This window comes from Pseudorca crassidens, chromosome Y (assembly GCF_039906515.1).
Source record: "Pseudorca crassidens isolate mPseCra1 chromosome Y, mPseCra1.hap1, whole genome shotgun sequence".
Classification (NCBI taxonomy): Eukaryota; Metazoa; Chordata; class Mammalia; order Artiodactyla; family Delphinidae; genus Pseudorca; species Pseudorca crassidens.
In genome coordinates, this window is record NC_090318.1 from 19,318,199 (window position 1) to 19,333,311 (window position 15,113).

Consider the following 15,113-nt stretch of genomic DNA (forward strand, 5'->3'; position numbering starts at 1 on the left):
TGAATAGAGGGAGCAAAGCCTAGCTAAATACTACAGCTCAATCAAACCTCACTGCTGAATCGCCATTTCAAATGGTTTATATCATTGAACTCCCCCAACTCTCAGGAATTTCCCTTGGTTCACTGTAGAGGGTAGCTCTTTGAGCCCAGGAGAATTCTCACATTTTGCTGTTAAACAGCTGTTTCCAGAGGTCTATTATCCTCACACCCACACAAGACTAGAAATAGCAGAGTGTGATTCCCCTTACAGTCTGTGCTTTCAAAGGCACAGTTTGCTCAGTCCTTTCTTTCCATCTTTTTCATTTTCCTTTTTGGTAAACAAGGGAGTAGGCTATTCTGCTTAGTTAGTTACAAGTTATTTTCAAAATGCTTAATTTTTATAGAGTACCTTTTATTAAACAGCTAGCTCTCTGGCAAAAACAAGATTGTATTATGAATTTAGAATCACATTAGAGACACCCAGGGCTTATTCATGAAGATTTGTGGTATACTAGGACCTAGTTACCACAGTTTCTGCTTCTTTTGAAAGCTTTTTCTTTCAATCCTTACCCTTCCCTCCTCTTTCCCTCCTTCCCTTCCCTCCTCTTTCCTCTTTTTTTCTTTACTTCTTTTTTTTGTAAAGCAATTTTTTTATTATGGAGAGACACACATATATTTATAAAAGTTTTCCATTTTAACTATTTTTAAGTGTGAAATTTAGTGCTCTAACTACGTTCACAGTTAGCCAGCTAGTACCAGTATCTCCTTTCATAGCATTTTCAATCAACCAAACAGAAACTCTGCAATCGTTAAGAAATAATATTCCATTTTCCCCTCTTCCAGCCTCTGGTAATATGGAATCAACCTTCTTTCTCTATAAATTTCCCTATACACTTAAGTCTTGAACAAAACAGGGGTTAGGGGTACAGACGCTCCATGCACTTGAAAATCTGCCTATAACTTTAATGTCTGCTTTGCATACTAGGTTGTGAAGTACTGTAGTATGTACTTACTGAAAAAAAAATCTGAGTATAAATGCACCCTCACAGTTCAAACCAGTGTTGCTCAAGTGTCAACTATATAGCTATTTTATATCAGTGGACTCACACAGTATTTGTTCTATGTCTATCCTATTTTTCTTAGCATAACATTTTCAAGGTTCATCCATATTGAAGCATGTATAAGAACTATACTACCTTTTATAACAGAATAATATTCCATGGTATAGATACAGCACATTTTTTTAATACATCTGCCAATGGACAGTTGGGTTGTTCCTACTTTTTGGCTATTGTGAATAGTGCTGCAGTGACATCAGCAAACAAGTATCTGTTTGAATCCTTGTTTCCAAATCTTTCAGGTCTATTGTTAGGGCTGGAATTGTTGGGTAACGTGTTAATTCTATGTTTAGAGGAACTGCCAAACTGCTTTCCTGTGGTGCACTGGGGCTGCAACATTTTACCTTCCCAATAGTGCTATATGAAGTTTCCAGTTAACTACTTTCTTGTCAACACTAATTATTTTATTTTATTATAGCCTTTTAGGTGACTGTGAAGTGTTATCTCATTATGGTTTTGATTTATATTTTCTAAATGACTAATGATTTTAATATGCTCTTAGCCTTTTTACATCTTCTCTGGAGATATGATTATTCAAAATAATCATTTTAAAATCAGTTTGTCCTTTTGTTGTTGAAGTTTAAGAGTTTTAATGTATTCTGGACATTTATCTTTTATCAGATTTGCAAGTATTTTCTGCCATCCGGTAGGCTGTCTTTTTATTTTTTTGAAAGTATCCTTTAATGCAGAAAAGTTTTATATTCTCATGAAGTCCAATTTGTCATTTTTTTCTTTTATTATTTCACCTTTGGTATCATATGTAAGAATCCATTGCAGAAACCAAGGTCATGAAGATTTATCCCTATATTTTCTTCTGATAATTTTATAAATTTAGCTCTTCTATTTAGATTATCCAATTTGAATTGATTTTTATATATGGTGTGATATAGGTGTTCAACGTCATTCTTTTGTATAAGGAAATCTAATTGTCCCAGCACCATTTGTTGAAGACATTATTCTTCCCACATTGAATTGATTAGGTAACTTTGTTAAAAACTAATTGGACATTGGACATATCAGTTTATTTCTGGGTGTTCAATTCTATTACATTTTTGTATAATTTTATTTGTATACCTATAACACTCTGCTTTATCAAATTTTTATAGTAAGTTTTGAAATCATGAAGTGTACATCTTCCAAAGTTTTCTTTTTCAAGTTGTTTTGGTTGTTCAGGACCCCTGGCAATTCCATATCCATTTGTGAAATGTGTTTTATGTTTTTCCAAAAATAGTGGTAAATTTTCCATCTAATCTATAGATCATCTTGGGCACTATTGATATCTGAATAGTATTCTCTTCCTATTAATGAACATATGAGATGTCTTTCCATTTATTTAGATCTTTAATTTCTTTTAGCTGTATTTTGTAGTTGTTAGAGTACAAGACTTTCGCCTTCTTCATTAATTTGTGTGTATTTTATTCTTTTAGATTCAATTGTAAATGAAATTGCCCTCTTAATATCTTCTGATTTTTCACTGGTGGTGTATGTAAACACTGCTGATATTTGTGTATTATGTACCACACACTTTGCTGAATTTATTAGCTCTAGCAACTTTCTGTGGATTTGTTTGCATATGCTGCATATAGGATTATGTCACCTGTGAACACAGTTTTACTTCTTCCTTTCAAATTAGGATGACTTTTATTTTTCTCACATCTAATTTTTCTAGCTATAAATTCAAGTACAAAGTTATGTACTTGTAATAAAAGCAGACATTCCTGTCTTGTTTCTGACCTTGGGAAAATCTTTCTGTACTTTAGTGTCACTATGACACTAGCTAGTAGTTTTTGATAAATGCCCTGTATTATGTTGAGGAAGTCCCATTCATTCAGAGTTTCCTGAACATCATTATCATGAACTAGTATTGGACTTGGAAAAAAAGGGTTTATTACATCAATTGAAATGATCATGATTTTTTCTTTAATTCTATTAATGTTTTTCTTGAGTATTTTCCAACAACAACCACCACCACCTATTCTTTGATTTACTGGACACTAACTGGGTGTCCTACAATTCAGTTCAATTCTGATACTCACTACGTGGAGTTAGCATCAGACTCTACAGTTTAAGGGCTCACTTCAAAATTCTCACTTCAGATGCCAGTCACAAATACTGGGTCCCCAGGTCACCCACACTTTTTTCCTATGTGTCTATATAGTTGGAGGATTTTCACAACCTCCTCAGATTTAATAACTTGCTAAATTGTCTCACAGAACTCAAGGAAACACTTACGTTTTACAATTTATTATAAAGGATATAACTTGGAACAGCCAGATGGAAGAGATGCATAGTGTAAATAATAGGTACGTGTGTATGGAGCTTCCATTCCCTCTCCAGGTGTACTGACCCCTCAGCACCTCAGTGGTGCTTGTTAGAATTGAAGAACCTCAGTTCAAATCCCAGAACTGCAGAGTCAGAATCTGCTTTATAACTCAATTTCCAGGTAATCTGAGTGTACACTACAGATTAAAAATTCTGAATACAACCTCAAGTATGCTGGTGAGGAAAAGATCTCTATAAAGAGATATTTCAGCTGAGACCTGAGGGATGAGAAGTCCCCAGGCATGTAAAGATCACTGCAAATAGTAGTCCAAGCAATGAGAACAGCAAAGAAAAATGTATTGAGATAGACAAAGGGACGTTTCTAATACAATTCCAGGGACAGCTTGATATAGCACACTGTCTGCCAGGATTCACTGCCTTGGTCCTTAGAGGGACGATGTCTATATCAAAGGCCAGGGCTGCCCCTTACCCTTGGAAATAAATGCCATTTTTCTTCAACAGGATTTGGTGCCAATAAATTTACAGATTTCTATGCATTCCCATTCTTTTTAACATTTTCAGTATTATTATATCTTAACACAATGAAGCAGATGCAATCTCAGAAGGTATATTATTATTGATTAGTTAACTCCAAATCTTTTTTAATTTTCAAAAATAGTCCAGGGTTTCTTATCATAAACTTAAAAAATTTACCACTCACATAATATTATTTGATTGTAGATAAATATCTTTTATTGTGAATCAGTCCCAAGTTCTTATGAGTCCTACTAGTTTCATGTGTCCAGATATACACAGCATTGCATTTTGAAATTGTTTCTCTAATTTATAGCTATACATATATAAGACTGGATTCTTTATTTTTCCAAAAAGGTGATTTTTTTTTTCTGTTTTCTATAACTGGAGACTTCCCGATGAAAATCTTAGAATCATCTTTGACTTTTGCTTCTGTGTATTCATTCTGTTACCAAATCTTACCTTTTCTCCTTTCACCTTTTCCCTCCAATTCCTACTGCCAAAACCCTAATGCCCAATTTTTACAGCAAAATCCTAGACTCCTAGCACCTATGGATTACAGCTAAGACTTCAATTCTATGAATATATAGTATAGCTTCATAGTTTTCCCAGAAATTTTTTTGCCTCTTGAACTTCCGAATGAAATGATCCCTACATTTATTTGCCAGAATAAATAAAATGCTGAAAAAATTCCTCAGCTGTATACGTCTAAACTCCAAACAGCATTTTTTACAACATGTAACATATGGGCTGATGTCAAATGTCATACTTTGAATATAATAGTCCTGTCTCAGTCAATTCCAAATTTTGTAAATAATATTTAAACTTACTAAAATCTGGAAATACAGCCTTGCCCTTATCTTTCTCACTAAATACCTGCTCTTTCTGGCAATTTAAAACCTGATGGCTCCTATGAGCTGCTCACAACTCTTTGATTTCTAATGTAAACATTTACAATACTCAGAGGCTAATGTTTACTAAACTGGTAACTCTGATGTTAAGTCCCATACAATTCATTGTAGCATTTAAGAGTTACTTTAAATATCAGTTTCCTTTTTTATATGTATTAAAGACAGACTGTTTACAAAAATGACACTTCTGTGGATGTTCGGTGGGAAAGGAAATTTAAAGGATTTAAAACATTGCCCATGATCTTTGACAAAGTCCTGACACAGAAAATGTTAAACACCCAGTCAAATGTTTGAAACTTTCACTGTGGAATGACTTCAATTTTCTGTCATTGTGGACTTTCCACAGTTATACTTAACAGTTTTTGTGTTTCTTGTATCTTCTTCTTTCTCCAAAAGCTCAAACTAAATGAAATTTATATAAGTTGTTTCATTTTCCAGATATTTTTGCGTGTGATCTTGTTCAAGTTGGGTAAAATGTGTACATTTACAGCAGTTTCATTAAAATTTTTGAAATATCTTCTTTTGGTTTGAAATTCAACTTTAAATTTAACCAAATAGTGGTCAGTTGGTTTCATGATTTAAGAACCAGGGAGAAATGAAGTCTCTCCCAACTATTTCTTCAAGAAGGAGAAACTCTACATGGTTGAAATAAAATGGAGTTTTCAGATCTCAAATCAAGGCTGACCTGGTAAGATATGATATTTGCAATGGGGGAAATAAAGAGTTTATAAATACAAGTGGATGGGGGTAACTGCTTTTATCTCTATAACAGGTCTCAGCAAACTAAGGCCAAAATTGGCATATGGTGTATTTTTGTTCAGCCTGAGAACTAGGGAAGATTTCACAATTTTTAATCTTTGAAAAATAATCAAATGAAAAATATTTTATGACACTAGACTGTTACATAAAATTCTAATTTTAGGACCCATATTTAAAGTTTTATAAACACATGCCCAAGCCTATTCATGGTTACAACAGAGAACATATGCTTTTGCAGAACCTGAAATATTTACTATGTGGTACTTTACAGAATCCCTACTCCACAGGCTCTTTTCTGTCACTCTTTTTGTTTTTTTAACCCTGGTGGTCAGAGTCATGAGGTATCTCCCTCTCAGAAGATTTAAAATATGGTTTATTTGAATGTTAATTTGTGTAGATTTGTAACAGTCTAGGTACTGAGCAGGAGCTAGACACAGCCAGTGGTGAAGAGATACAAAGCATGGGTATTTGCCTCAGATGCTTTGAGAGAATTGCCAGGGAGAAGATACAGTTTTCAACATTTGTGATCCTGTTTTATTTATTTATTTGGCACAACAAGCAGATTACCTGAGCCCAGAATGATAAACAGAACTTCACTAGAATAAATCACTGGAAAATGGGTGCTGACCACCCACAAGCATAGAAAGCAGACAACTATAAAGAAGAACCCTCTTGCACTGTGATGTTGGATAATATGTAATATGGGACAGGTATGGTGAAACTTCTCTAAGCAGGAAACACAGAGAACAAAAAGACCTACAAAAACAAACCCAAAACAATTAAGAAAATGGGAATAGGAACATACACATTGATAATTACCTTAAATGTGAATGGATTAAATGCTCAAACCAAAAGACTGGCTGAATGGATGCAAAAACAAGACCCATATATATGCTGTCTACAAGAGACCCACTTCAGACCTAGGGACACATTCAGACTGAAAGTGAGGGGATGGAAAAAGATATTCCATGCAACCAGAAATGAAAAGAAAGGTGGAGTAGTAATATTCATATCAGACAAAAAATACTTTAAAATAAAAGAGTTTTACAAGAGAGAAGGAAGGATCATTATGTCTACATAATGATCAAGACATCAATATGAGAAGAAGATATAATTATTGTAAATAAATATGCACTCAATATATAAGGCAAATGCTAATAGCCATAAAAGGGGAAATCGACAGGAACACAGTATTAGTGGGGGACTTTAATACCTCACTTACACCAGTGGACAGATCATCCAGACAGCAAATTAATAAGGAAATACAAGCTTTAAATGACACAATAGGCAAGATACATTTAATTGATAATTATAGGACATTCCATCCAAAAACAGCAGAATACATTATCTTCTCAAGTGCACCCAGCAACCAGAAATTTATTATGACTCAGACCAGTTCAGTTTAAGGAGAATACAGTCAATATCGGAGGAAACAAATTAAACTTACAGTAAAAATATATTTATGAAGCAGTTTCAAGGCAACAGATTTAGCTAGATTAGCATTACTAATAAATTCCTTGTTTAATGTGCAAAATAGGGTCAAAGAGAGTAAACCCAAGGAGGAAAAGTTGAGAAAGCTAGAATCGGTAAGCAAACCAACACTGGAAAACTCTGTGTGAATTCACTGTAAATGGTGGAAAATACATAACTACTTAGCAGATATGCTTAACCATTTCATTAAACTCATATCTCCACCAACACACACATTATCCTCTCCGATCATCTCAGGAGTTCTGTACCAGGGTTACTTGGCCCCACAGGGGACACTTAGGGATGCCATGCAGCATCTGCAGTGCACAGTCCACCCCAACAGCACAGGACGACCCACGCCCATGGCAGTAGCACCATGGTGTCAGGGAGGACCATCTGCTGCCTCACTTGATCTGCTGGGTTCACAGCGGAGCACACACTGGCAAGCTGGTCAGCTAGAAGCACCTCTTCTGCAATTTGTAACGAGGGATGGAATATTCCAGAGTATGAAGCTACTGAACTGCTTGCAGACATGAATATGAAAATTCCAGAATGTTCAGACTCACAGAAATAATTCGCAGTCCGTGGATCAATTTTAGTAAAAAGACAGCTGCTGACAAAAAACAATAAAGAACAGGTTCAAAGTATTTGAAACTTGGGAGTTCTTTGACCTATTTCTGCATGACATCATTTTAACAAGTCAAAATCGATGAAGAAAACACCTTTCCACACAGTACTGTGGTAATCATTTCACAGTATGTACGTGTATCAAATCATCATCATGTACACCTTACACTTGGGTCAGTTATATCTCAATAAATCTAGGGGAGAAAAAGGCTTTCCATATTTGAACAAACAAAAATAATGGGTTATGCTCTCAGTTCTCAAGGCATCTAATCCCAGTCTGGAATGCCACTGACATCAGAGCTGCAGACACATGTGACTGTTAGGAAACAACCAGGCTTCTGTTCTCTCCAGGCAGCCATGTACTCACAGGCTCGGTTCCAGGTTCTGTAAGTGCAGGTGTAGAGGCTGAAGGGCCTTGCTAGCATGGACCTCGGAATCTGGAACCTTCTCCACTGTGCCTTGCATGGAGAGGCTTGAAGAATGACCCTCAGGCGACTCATCATCACCATCTTTAGCTTGAAGTCTTGATCAGCTCCCAAGTAACTTGCAGGAACCTAATAATCCAGAGGCAAAATGAGGACAGAGGAGGAAAAGCCTTAAACAACAGAGGTGCCCGATCACGTGGAAAACATCATTCAGATTATTAGTATGAGGGAGGGGGAGGTAAATACAGCAGGAGTGGAGTGAACCAGGAAGAGGGTGGTAGGAGGTGAGGTCCAGAGGTGGTGGATGCCATATCAAGGAGACATGTAGGCCATTGTAAAGGCTCTTTCTCTAACTCAGGGTTTCTCAGCTTCGGCATTGTTGACATTTTGACCAGATAACTCTGTTGTAAAGGACTAGTCTTTGCACTGTAGCATGTTTAGCGGCACACTTGGTCTCTACCCACTAGATACCAGTGGTACCTTCCTTCCATTTGTGACAACCAAAAATGTCTCCAGGCATTGCAGATGTCCCTTGGAGAAGGGGAATCACCTCTGATTGGGAATCACTGTTCTAAGAGAAATGGGAACACAATGGAGTTTTCGGAGTAGAGGAGGGACATACTCTGATTTACATTTTTTTTTTTTAACATCTTTATTGGAGTATAATTGCTTTACAATGGTGTGTTAGTTTCTGCTTTATAACAAAGTGAATCAGTTATACATATACATATCTTCCCATATCTCTTCCTTCTTGCATCTCCCTCCCTCCCACCCTCCCAATCCCACCCCTCCAGGTGGTCACAAAGCACCGACCTGATCTCCCTGTGCTATGTGGCTGCTTCCCATTAGCTACCTACCTTACGTTTGGTAGTGTATATATGTCCATGCCTCTCTCTCGCTTTGTCACAGCTTACCCTTCCCCCTCTCCATATCCTCAAGTGCATTCTCTAGTAGGTCTGTGTCTTTATTCCTGTCTTAGCCCTAGGTTCTTCATGACATTATTTTTCCTCTTAAATTCCATATATATATATATGAGCATACAGTATTTGTTTTTCTCTGACTTACTTCACTCTGTATGACAGACTCTAGGTCTATCCACCTCATTACAAATAGCTCAATTTCGTTACTTTTTATGGCTGACTAATATTCCATTGTATATATGTGCCACATCTTTATCCATTCATCCGATGATGGACACTTAGGTTGTTTCCATCTCCTGGCTATTGTAAATAGAGCTGCAATGAACATTTTGGTACACGACTCTTTTTGAATTATGGTTTTCTCAGGTATATGCCCAGTAGTGGGATTGCTGGGTCATATGGTAGTTCTATTTGCAGTTTTTTAAGGAACCTGTTCTCCATAGTGGCTGTATCATCAAAAAATCTAGAAGCAATAAATGCTGGAGAGGGTGTGGAGAAAAGGCAACACTCTTGCACTGCTGGTGGGAATTTGAATTGATTTACATTTTTAAAAGCTCATTCACAGTGCCCTACTGGAAACTTACCAGGATGGAAGAAAGAAGCAGGGAGCCCATTCAGGATAATCCAGGGGCTGCAACTAAGGATGTCACAATGGACGTGGTGAGAAGTGGCTGGGTACTGGATGTATCTTGGGGATACAGACCGTAAGATGTGAAGGAAAGCAGTCAGAGATGACTGGCAGATGCTTGGCCTAAACAACTGCAAGGATGGTCTTGCCACGAACTGAGATGGGAAGACTGTGTACGGAAAAGGTTTTGGGTTGGGAAATCAGCAGCTCAGATTTGGGCATGTGGAGTTTGAAATGAAATTCCAATAATTCAAGTGAGGAAATATGGTAGAATATTCTACCTCATGGTAGAACGAGGATGAACCCCTGAACAAAGAAACAGAACCCGGCACAGGAGCTGGCAGCGAGGGAAAGATGGCACTCTTACTACTAATTCTATTGGGTTTGAGGTGGCAAGGGGTCAGGCGAGAGGAAAGGTCTAGGGAGAGTTGGCAGTGCAGCTCTGGTGCTCGAGAGGTTGTGAGGCTAGAGAGAGAAGGAAATCCCCTCCCCCCAGGGTTAACAGGTATATAGAGACCAACAAAATGGAGTTATTAAGGAGGCCAAGAGATGCAGAAGGAATGGTCAAAAGCAACCAAGGAAGGAATGGAGCATGGAAGGTCAGGGGCAAGGAGGGTTCCAGGGAAATCCTAATAGAAAGAAACTTAATTTAGCTAATGCTAGGCTACAATACGTGTAACAATACGTGAGATTATTAATGTTCAGGTATGTGCTTCGGAAAAAAAGATGCTTATCAGAAAAATGTTTATGAATTTGCACATAGACTATAAACTGCAAAATTTAGCATTACAAATAAACTAATACTCATTATTAAATAGGCCCCAGGTGAACCCTGGAACGTATAAATGTAGAATACATTTTCTCAATAAGTTATATTTTGTTGTACAGGCACAGGAAAGGTGTGACCATGAGCTGGATGGGCCCTAGGGAAGGTAAGCTTTCTATGCTACATGCCCTTTGTTATCACTGATTATATATGCTCTTGGGTTTTACCTACACCGTCCTTATCTGCTGTTTTGCAGACAGAAATGTGTGAATGAACAGATTCTAACAGCCTTTTAGAATCACTTGTAGATTGTGTATTTATTAAATGCCTTGGCTCTTCAACTCTGCCTGGTTAAGCCATTTGTACTTATGCAAAACACCAAAAAAAACCCCCCAAAACAAAGCACAGAAACCTACTAAAGGTTACAATTGCATTGAAAAAAAAATTCCTTGATTCTTATCAGATGGACCCTTCACTTTCTTGCCTTCTGATTTAGAAAGGAAGACAGCGTTTTTGCAATTCTCTGAAATTTAAATTAGAAGTTATGTTTCCTTATCTGACTGAGAAAGTTCAGCTTGCTCCTCTCACCCACTTCTTCTCTATGATCCCAATATAGGGTTGCCAAAGGTTACATTTCTATAATTGCTTAGTGTGCTGCAATTGCTCCAGCACACTAATTGCTCCAGTGTAATGATATTAAATGCATTTCCCTCTTTCCATCAGATTTCCTCAATATTCATATTCAGTCAAAAGGAACTCAACTCATTGTATTCCAACTACGAGTGGTGGCAGCCTTTTGCCTGGCTCCAGGGACAACGGGGCAGGCATGCACAGGCACAGAAATGGTGCCCTTGCTGCTTTCGGCCTTTAGGTGCATTTTAGACCTGGTACTGAGTTTACAATTTCTGAGTGAAGTAGGAAAGCCCTAGAAAGTTGAAAGGTTTTCATTTCCAAAATACTCAAGAACAGTGTAGCTCTTGATCAGGACCAGAAGGGAGAGTGGGGGCATGGGGCTGGGGAACATTGGTTCACTGTGGACTTCAGTGTAGGCTGAGAACAGAGCCCCTTCTGAGGGATGTGCAGGGGCAGCTTATGGGTAGCGTGTGGACAAGCTTCCTTCACCAGAGACTTCCAACTTCTCTCCATACCCCAGCAAGACTTTTAAGCAGCAGAGTGGAGATGACCACTGTCAGCAAAGGAAAAAGGAGAAGCAGAAAGCAATGTGGTTTTCAGTGGTTGACAGAGAATGAACTCTACTCGACATAAGGTGTACACACCTTCATTATCTCCCCATATTTCTCAAGCTTTCTCAGCAAAAATAAACAAGAGAGAATTACACTAATAATGACTTTCCAGCATCCTCTGAGCAGTAGCTTTCAACTCACGCCACAAAGAATTACAGCCACCAACAGCGTCCGTATTTGGTAGGTTCCTCCCCTCTAGCTCCAGGACGGGGCACAAAAGAAAAAAGAAGAAAGAATTGAGGAGTAGAGAAGACTCAAACTTGTCCACATGATATAGCTGCTGATCCCCTGCCCCGGGGGTGGTTGTGAATCCGTCCGTAGCCCTTGGTATAGTCAGGAAGAAAATCAACAACGCAGATATGAGTGAATCCAGTCTGCTAGGCTTCGGTTTCTGAAACTGCAACCCCCTTACTTCCCAGACTCTCTGGGACAGCTGTTCTACCTTTAAATGCACAAAACCGTAAGGGGGTGTAGTTTTCTGGTGACCCTCAGAACGGAGGAACAGGATTAGAGTACAGGTGGAGCGACTCCCTGCCTCCCATACCACCATCGTACAGAGAAGCCCGGCCGGGACTGCGGCCATCCGAGCGAGGCCAACAGTTGTCCCGGCTCCGGGGCCCACTGCAGCGCGTGATCGTGTCTATGAAAGGATCCCTGTTTTCTCTGCAGGCCTACGCTCCCCTGCTGCCCACGCTCCACATCGCCGCCGGACTTTACCCGAACGTTCCCCAGAGTGGGAACCACTCTGTTCGCTACCTGGGTGAGAGGCTCATGCGCGCGGCCATCTTGGTCACGCCCCCTTGTGCCTAGCCGCGCCCCTCACGCCGGGACACGTCATTTCGCTTATTCACGTCACGTCTCCGCGCGACCGGCCCACGTACCGACGAAACTTAAAGTCCCGCCCTGGCCACGCTCCCCGTGTCGGAGCCCGAACCTGTTTTCCACCCAGCTCTGCACCTGCTCTCTGTCCTGACTACGCCCCTGCTGCCATCGTTCCTGGCCTCCGGCCGCGGTCACGCGCCGGCGCGCTAACTTGGCCGCACCCCTGGCCTCGCCGTGGGCCCACCCCTCCTTGGAGCCGGACCATCTTTGTTGTACACCTTAGAACTGTAAGGCACTCCCCCACGGACATGCCGCGCCCACGTTCACGGTAAGTCCTTACACTGCACCTACACCAGGGACCTCCTTTCTCTTACGTCACTTGCATCCCATACGCTACTCCGTGGCCCCGCTTCTTCATCGGCGTCCACGCCCCTGATCCGAGTCCTTTCACATTCCTTTTATCCTCTGGGCCACGCTCGTTTCTGTCCACCTCTCCCGCAGTCTCGACCAAGCCTGTCTTGCCTTTACGAGCGGCTACGCACCGATTGAGTCCCACATTTTCACGTCAAGGCTCTGTGTTCCGCCTAGGCCACGCTCTTCCCGAAGTGGCCGTCGCTGACGCTCCTTCCCACGGTGTCCAGACCCCGCCCTTCAAGCCCGGGTTACGTTCCATCCCCTCTATAGTCCACTCCCCTCTGTCCTGGCCAATCCCGGCGCTCCGCCCACGCCGCACTGTACGACCCTGAGGTCCCCATTGATCGCGCTAACTCCGCGCATGCGCATTTCCCTGCATTCCGCATTCAGTCATGGCCACTCCCTGGGTTCCCAGGCCATCCCCTTCTGGTTGGACTCTGGCCTGGTCCACGCCTCCTGCTCTCCCTCTGCTGGCCGAGCCTGGTCCTGGGAAGCCGCAGAGAAGCGGGCGGGCCTCACGAATTTCAGGAGAAAGTCGCCCGGGTCTCGGAGCTAGATGTTAGTGGCGTGTATAGGGTGAGACGAGCCTGCAGATCTCTGCTCCTCGCCTAAAAATGGATTTTCTTCATATTTCTCCCAGTTCCAAACACCAGAAGTCCAACAGCAGAAACCGGATAGGAAACGTAACTGAGGACCAACTGGAACTGTGTTCCTACCAGCTTCCCAGGCGACTTTAAATGCTAGCGGGCTGCATGGAATAAGCACACTCCTCTACTTCCTGATGGATGTCTCCATCAGACGACTTTTCTAGGTACCTCGTGCCCTCCTGCTGTCTAGGACCTGTGGAGACAACACCACACTTAGATTTCTGCTTCTGGCCCCCTACTTTGAGATTAATTTTCTTTACTTTCTCCATTTACAATTCTGGGTCCACAGGAGAAAAGTGAAGAGGTTATTACCAGCTTTATTTATTTATTTTTTTCCTGTCCAGAAACCTCTGAGTGGGCGCTCCTAGGGGAAGGGCACTTTCCATTAGCCATTCAGTTATTCATTCATTGAAGTCATATTTATGGAGTACTGTGTTCCAGTGAGAAGACAAACTTCAAGGAGCTTATAGCCTGAAGTTCCCCAGCTTGGGTTTGGATGGGACAAGAATTGATGAGAAAGTTAGGGAAGATGTGGTAAGGGGGTCGGTTATAGGTGGAAAAGGACTTGGTAAGTGCTGGTCTCTTTCTTTTAAATTGAGGGATAATTGACATGTTACATTTTATTGGTTTCAGGGGTACACATGATTCAATATTTATATAATTGTGAAATGATCACCACAATAAGTCTAGTTAACATCCACACATAGCTACAAATTTTTTTTCTTGTGATGAGACCTTTTAAGGTTTACTCTCTTTGCAACTTTCAAATATGCAACACAGTATTATTAACTGTAGTCACCTTTCTGTACATTGCATCCCCATGGCTTATTTATTGTATCAATATGACTGGAAGTTTGTAGCTTTTCGCCACTTTCACCCATTTTACCCACCCCCACACCCTGCGTCTGGCAACCAGCAGTCTGTTCTCTGTATCTGTGAGTTCGGTGTTTTGTTTTTTGTTTGTATGTGTGTTTTTTAGATTCCACATACAAGTGAGATCATATGGTATTTGTTTTCTCTGTCTGGCTCATTTCACTTAGCATAATGCCTTGCATGTTCATTTGTTTGTTTTCGAGAAGCACAGTTTTTCTTGATTTTTAGTCCCAACGGAAATCCTGATTCCTAATCATAATGATGCTATGAACTAAGTAGGAAACAAGTGTCATGAAGTGTGTCATAAAGAGTTTCATACAGATCCCCTCAATGTAAACTGTTGCCACAGTCACAAAGCACAACTAAATCAATTTTGTGAACCACCCAGACTTTCCTGTTTATTTGAGATCACAGGCCCTCGGTGGTATGGCTTAGCCAGGGCAGCATTTAGATCATAATTCCCCACGATGGCAAGTAAGTTTTAGCTCACATGTCGACTGACTGAATAACTGCATTGGGAAGTTTTGTGGCTGAGTCCAGGGTCTGAAGGAAAATGTTCTGTAATAGATTAACAATGTCTGTTGTGGGTCCAGGATGGATGAGTGGTTGCAACAACCTATCTGGCATCTGATTTGTAGTAATAGAGGTCTTGCATGCACGTCTTTTAGGCGGTCTTCAAAAACAACGTTTCGTACTGTAAGTTTTTGATGTTTTC

General features: G+C 40.4%; 1 protein-coding gene across 1 annotated transcript in view; it reads right to left on the reverse strand.

Annotated features, from left to right (window-relative positions):
* LOC137217907 (carbonic anhydrase 5B, mitochondrial-like) overlaps positions 1–12,286 on the reverse strand; it is a 196,143-nt gene extending 183,857 nt beyond the window's left edge. The window contains exons 1-2 of the mRNA XM_067724900.1: positions 9,589–12,286; positions 8,027–8,213 (exon numbers count right to left, since the gene is read on the reverse strand). Coding sequence (XP_067581001.1) covers positions 8,027–8,213; positions 9,589–9,618 — 217 coding nt within the window. The 5' untranslated portion in view covers positions 9,619–12,286. The remainder of the gene's footprint in view (positions 1–8,026; positions 8,214–9,588) is intronic.
* Between the last annotated feature and the right edge of the window lie 2,827 nt (positions 12,287–15,113).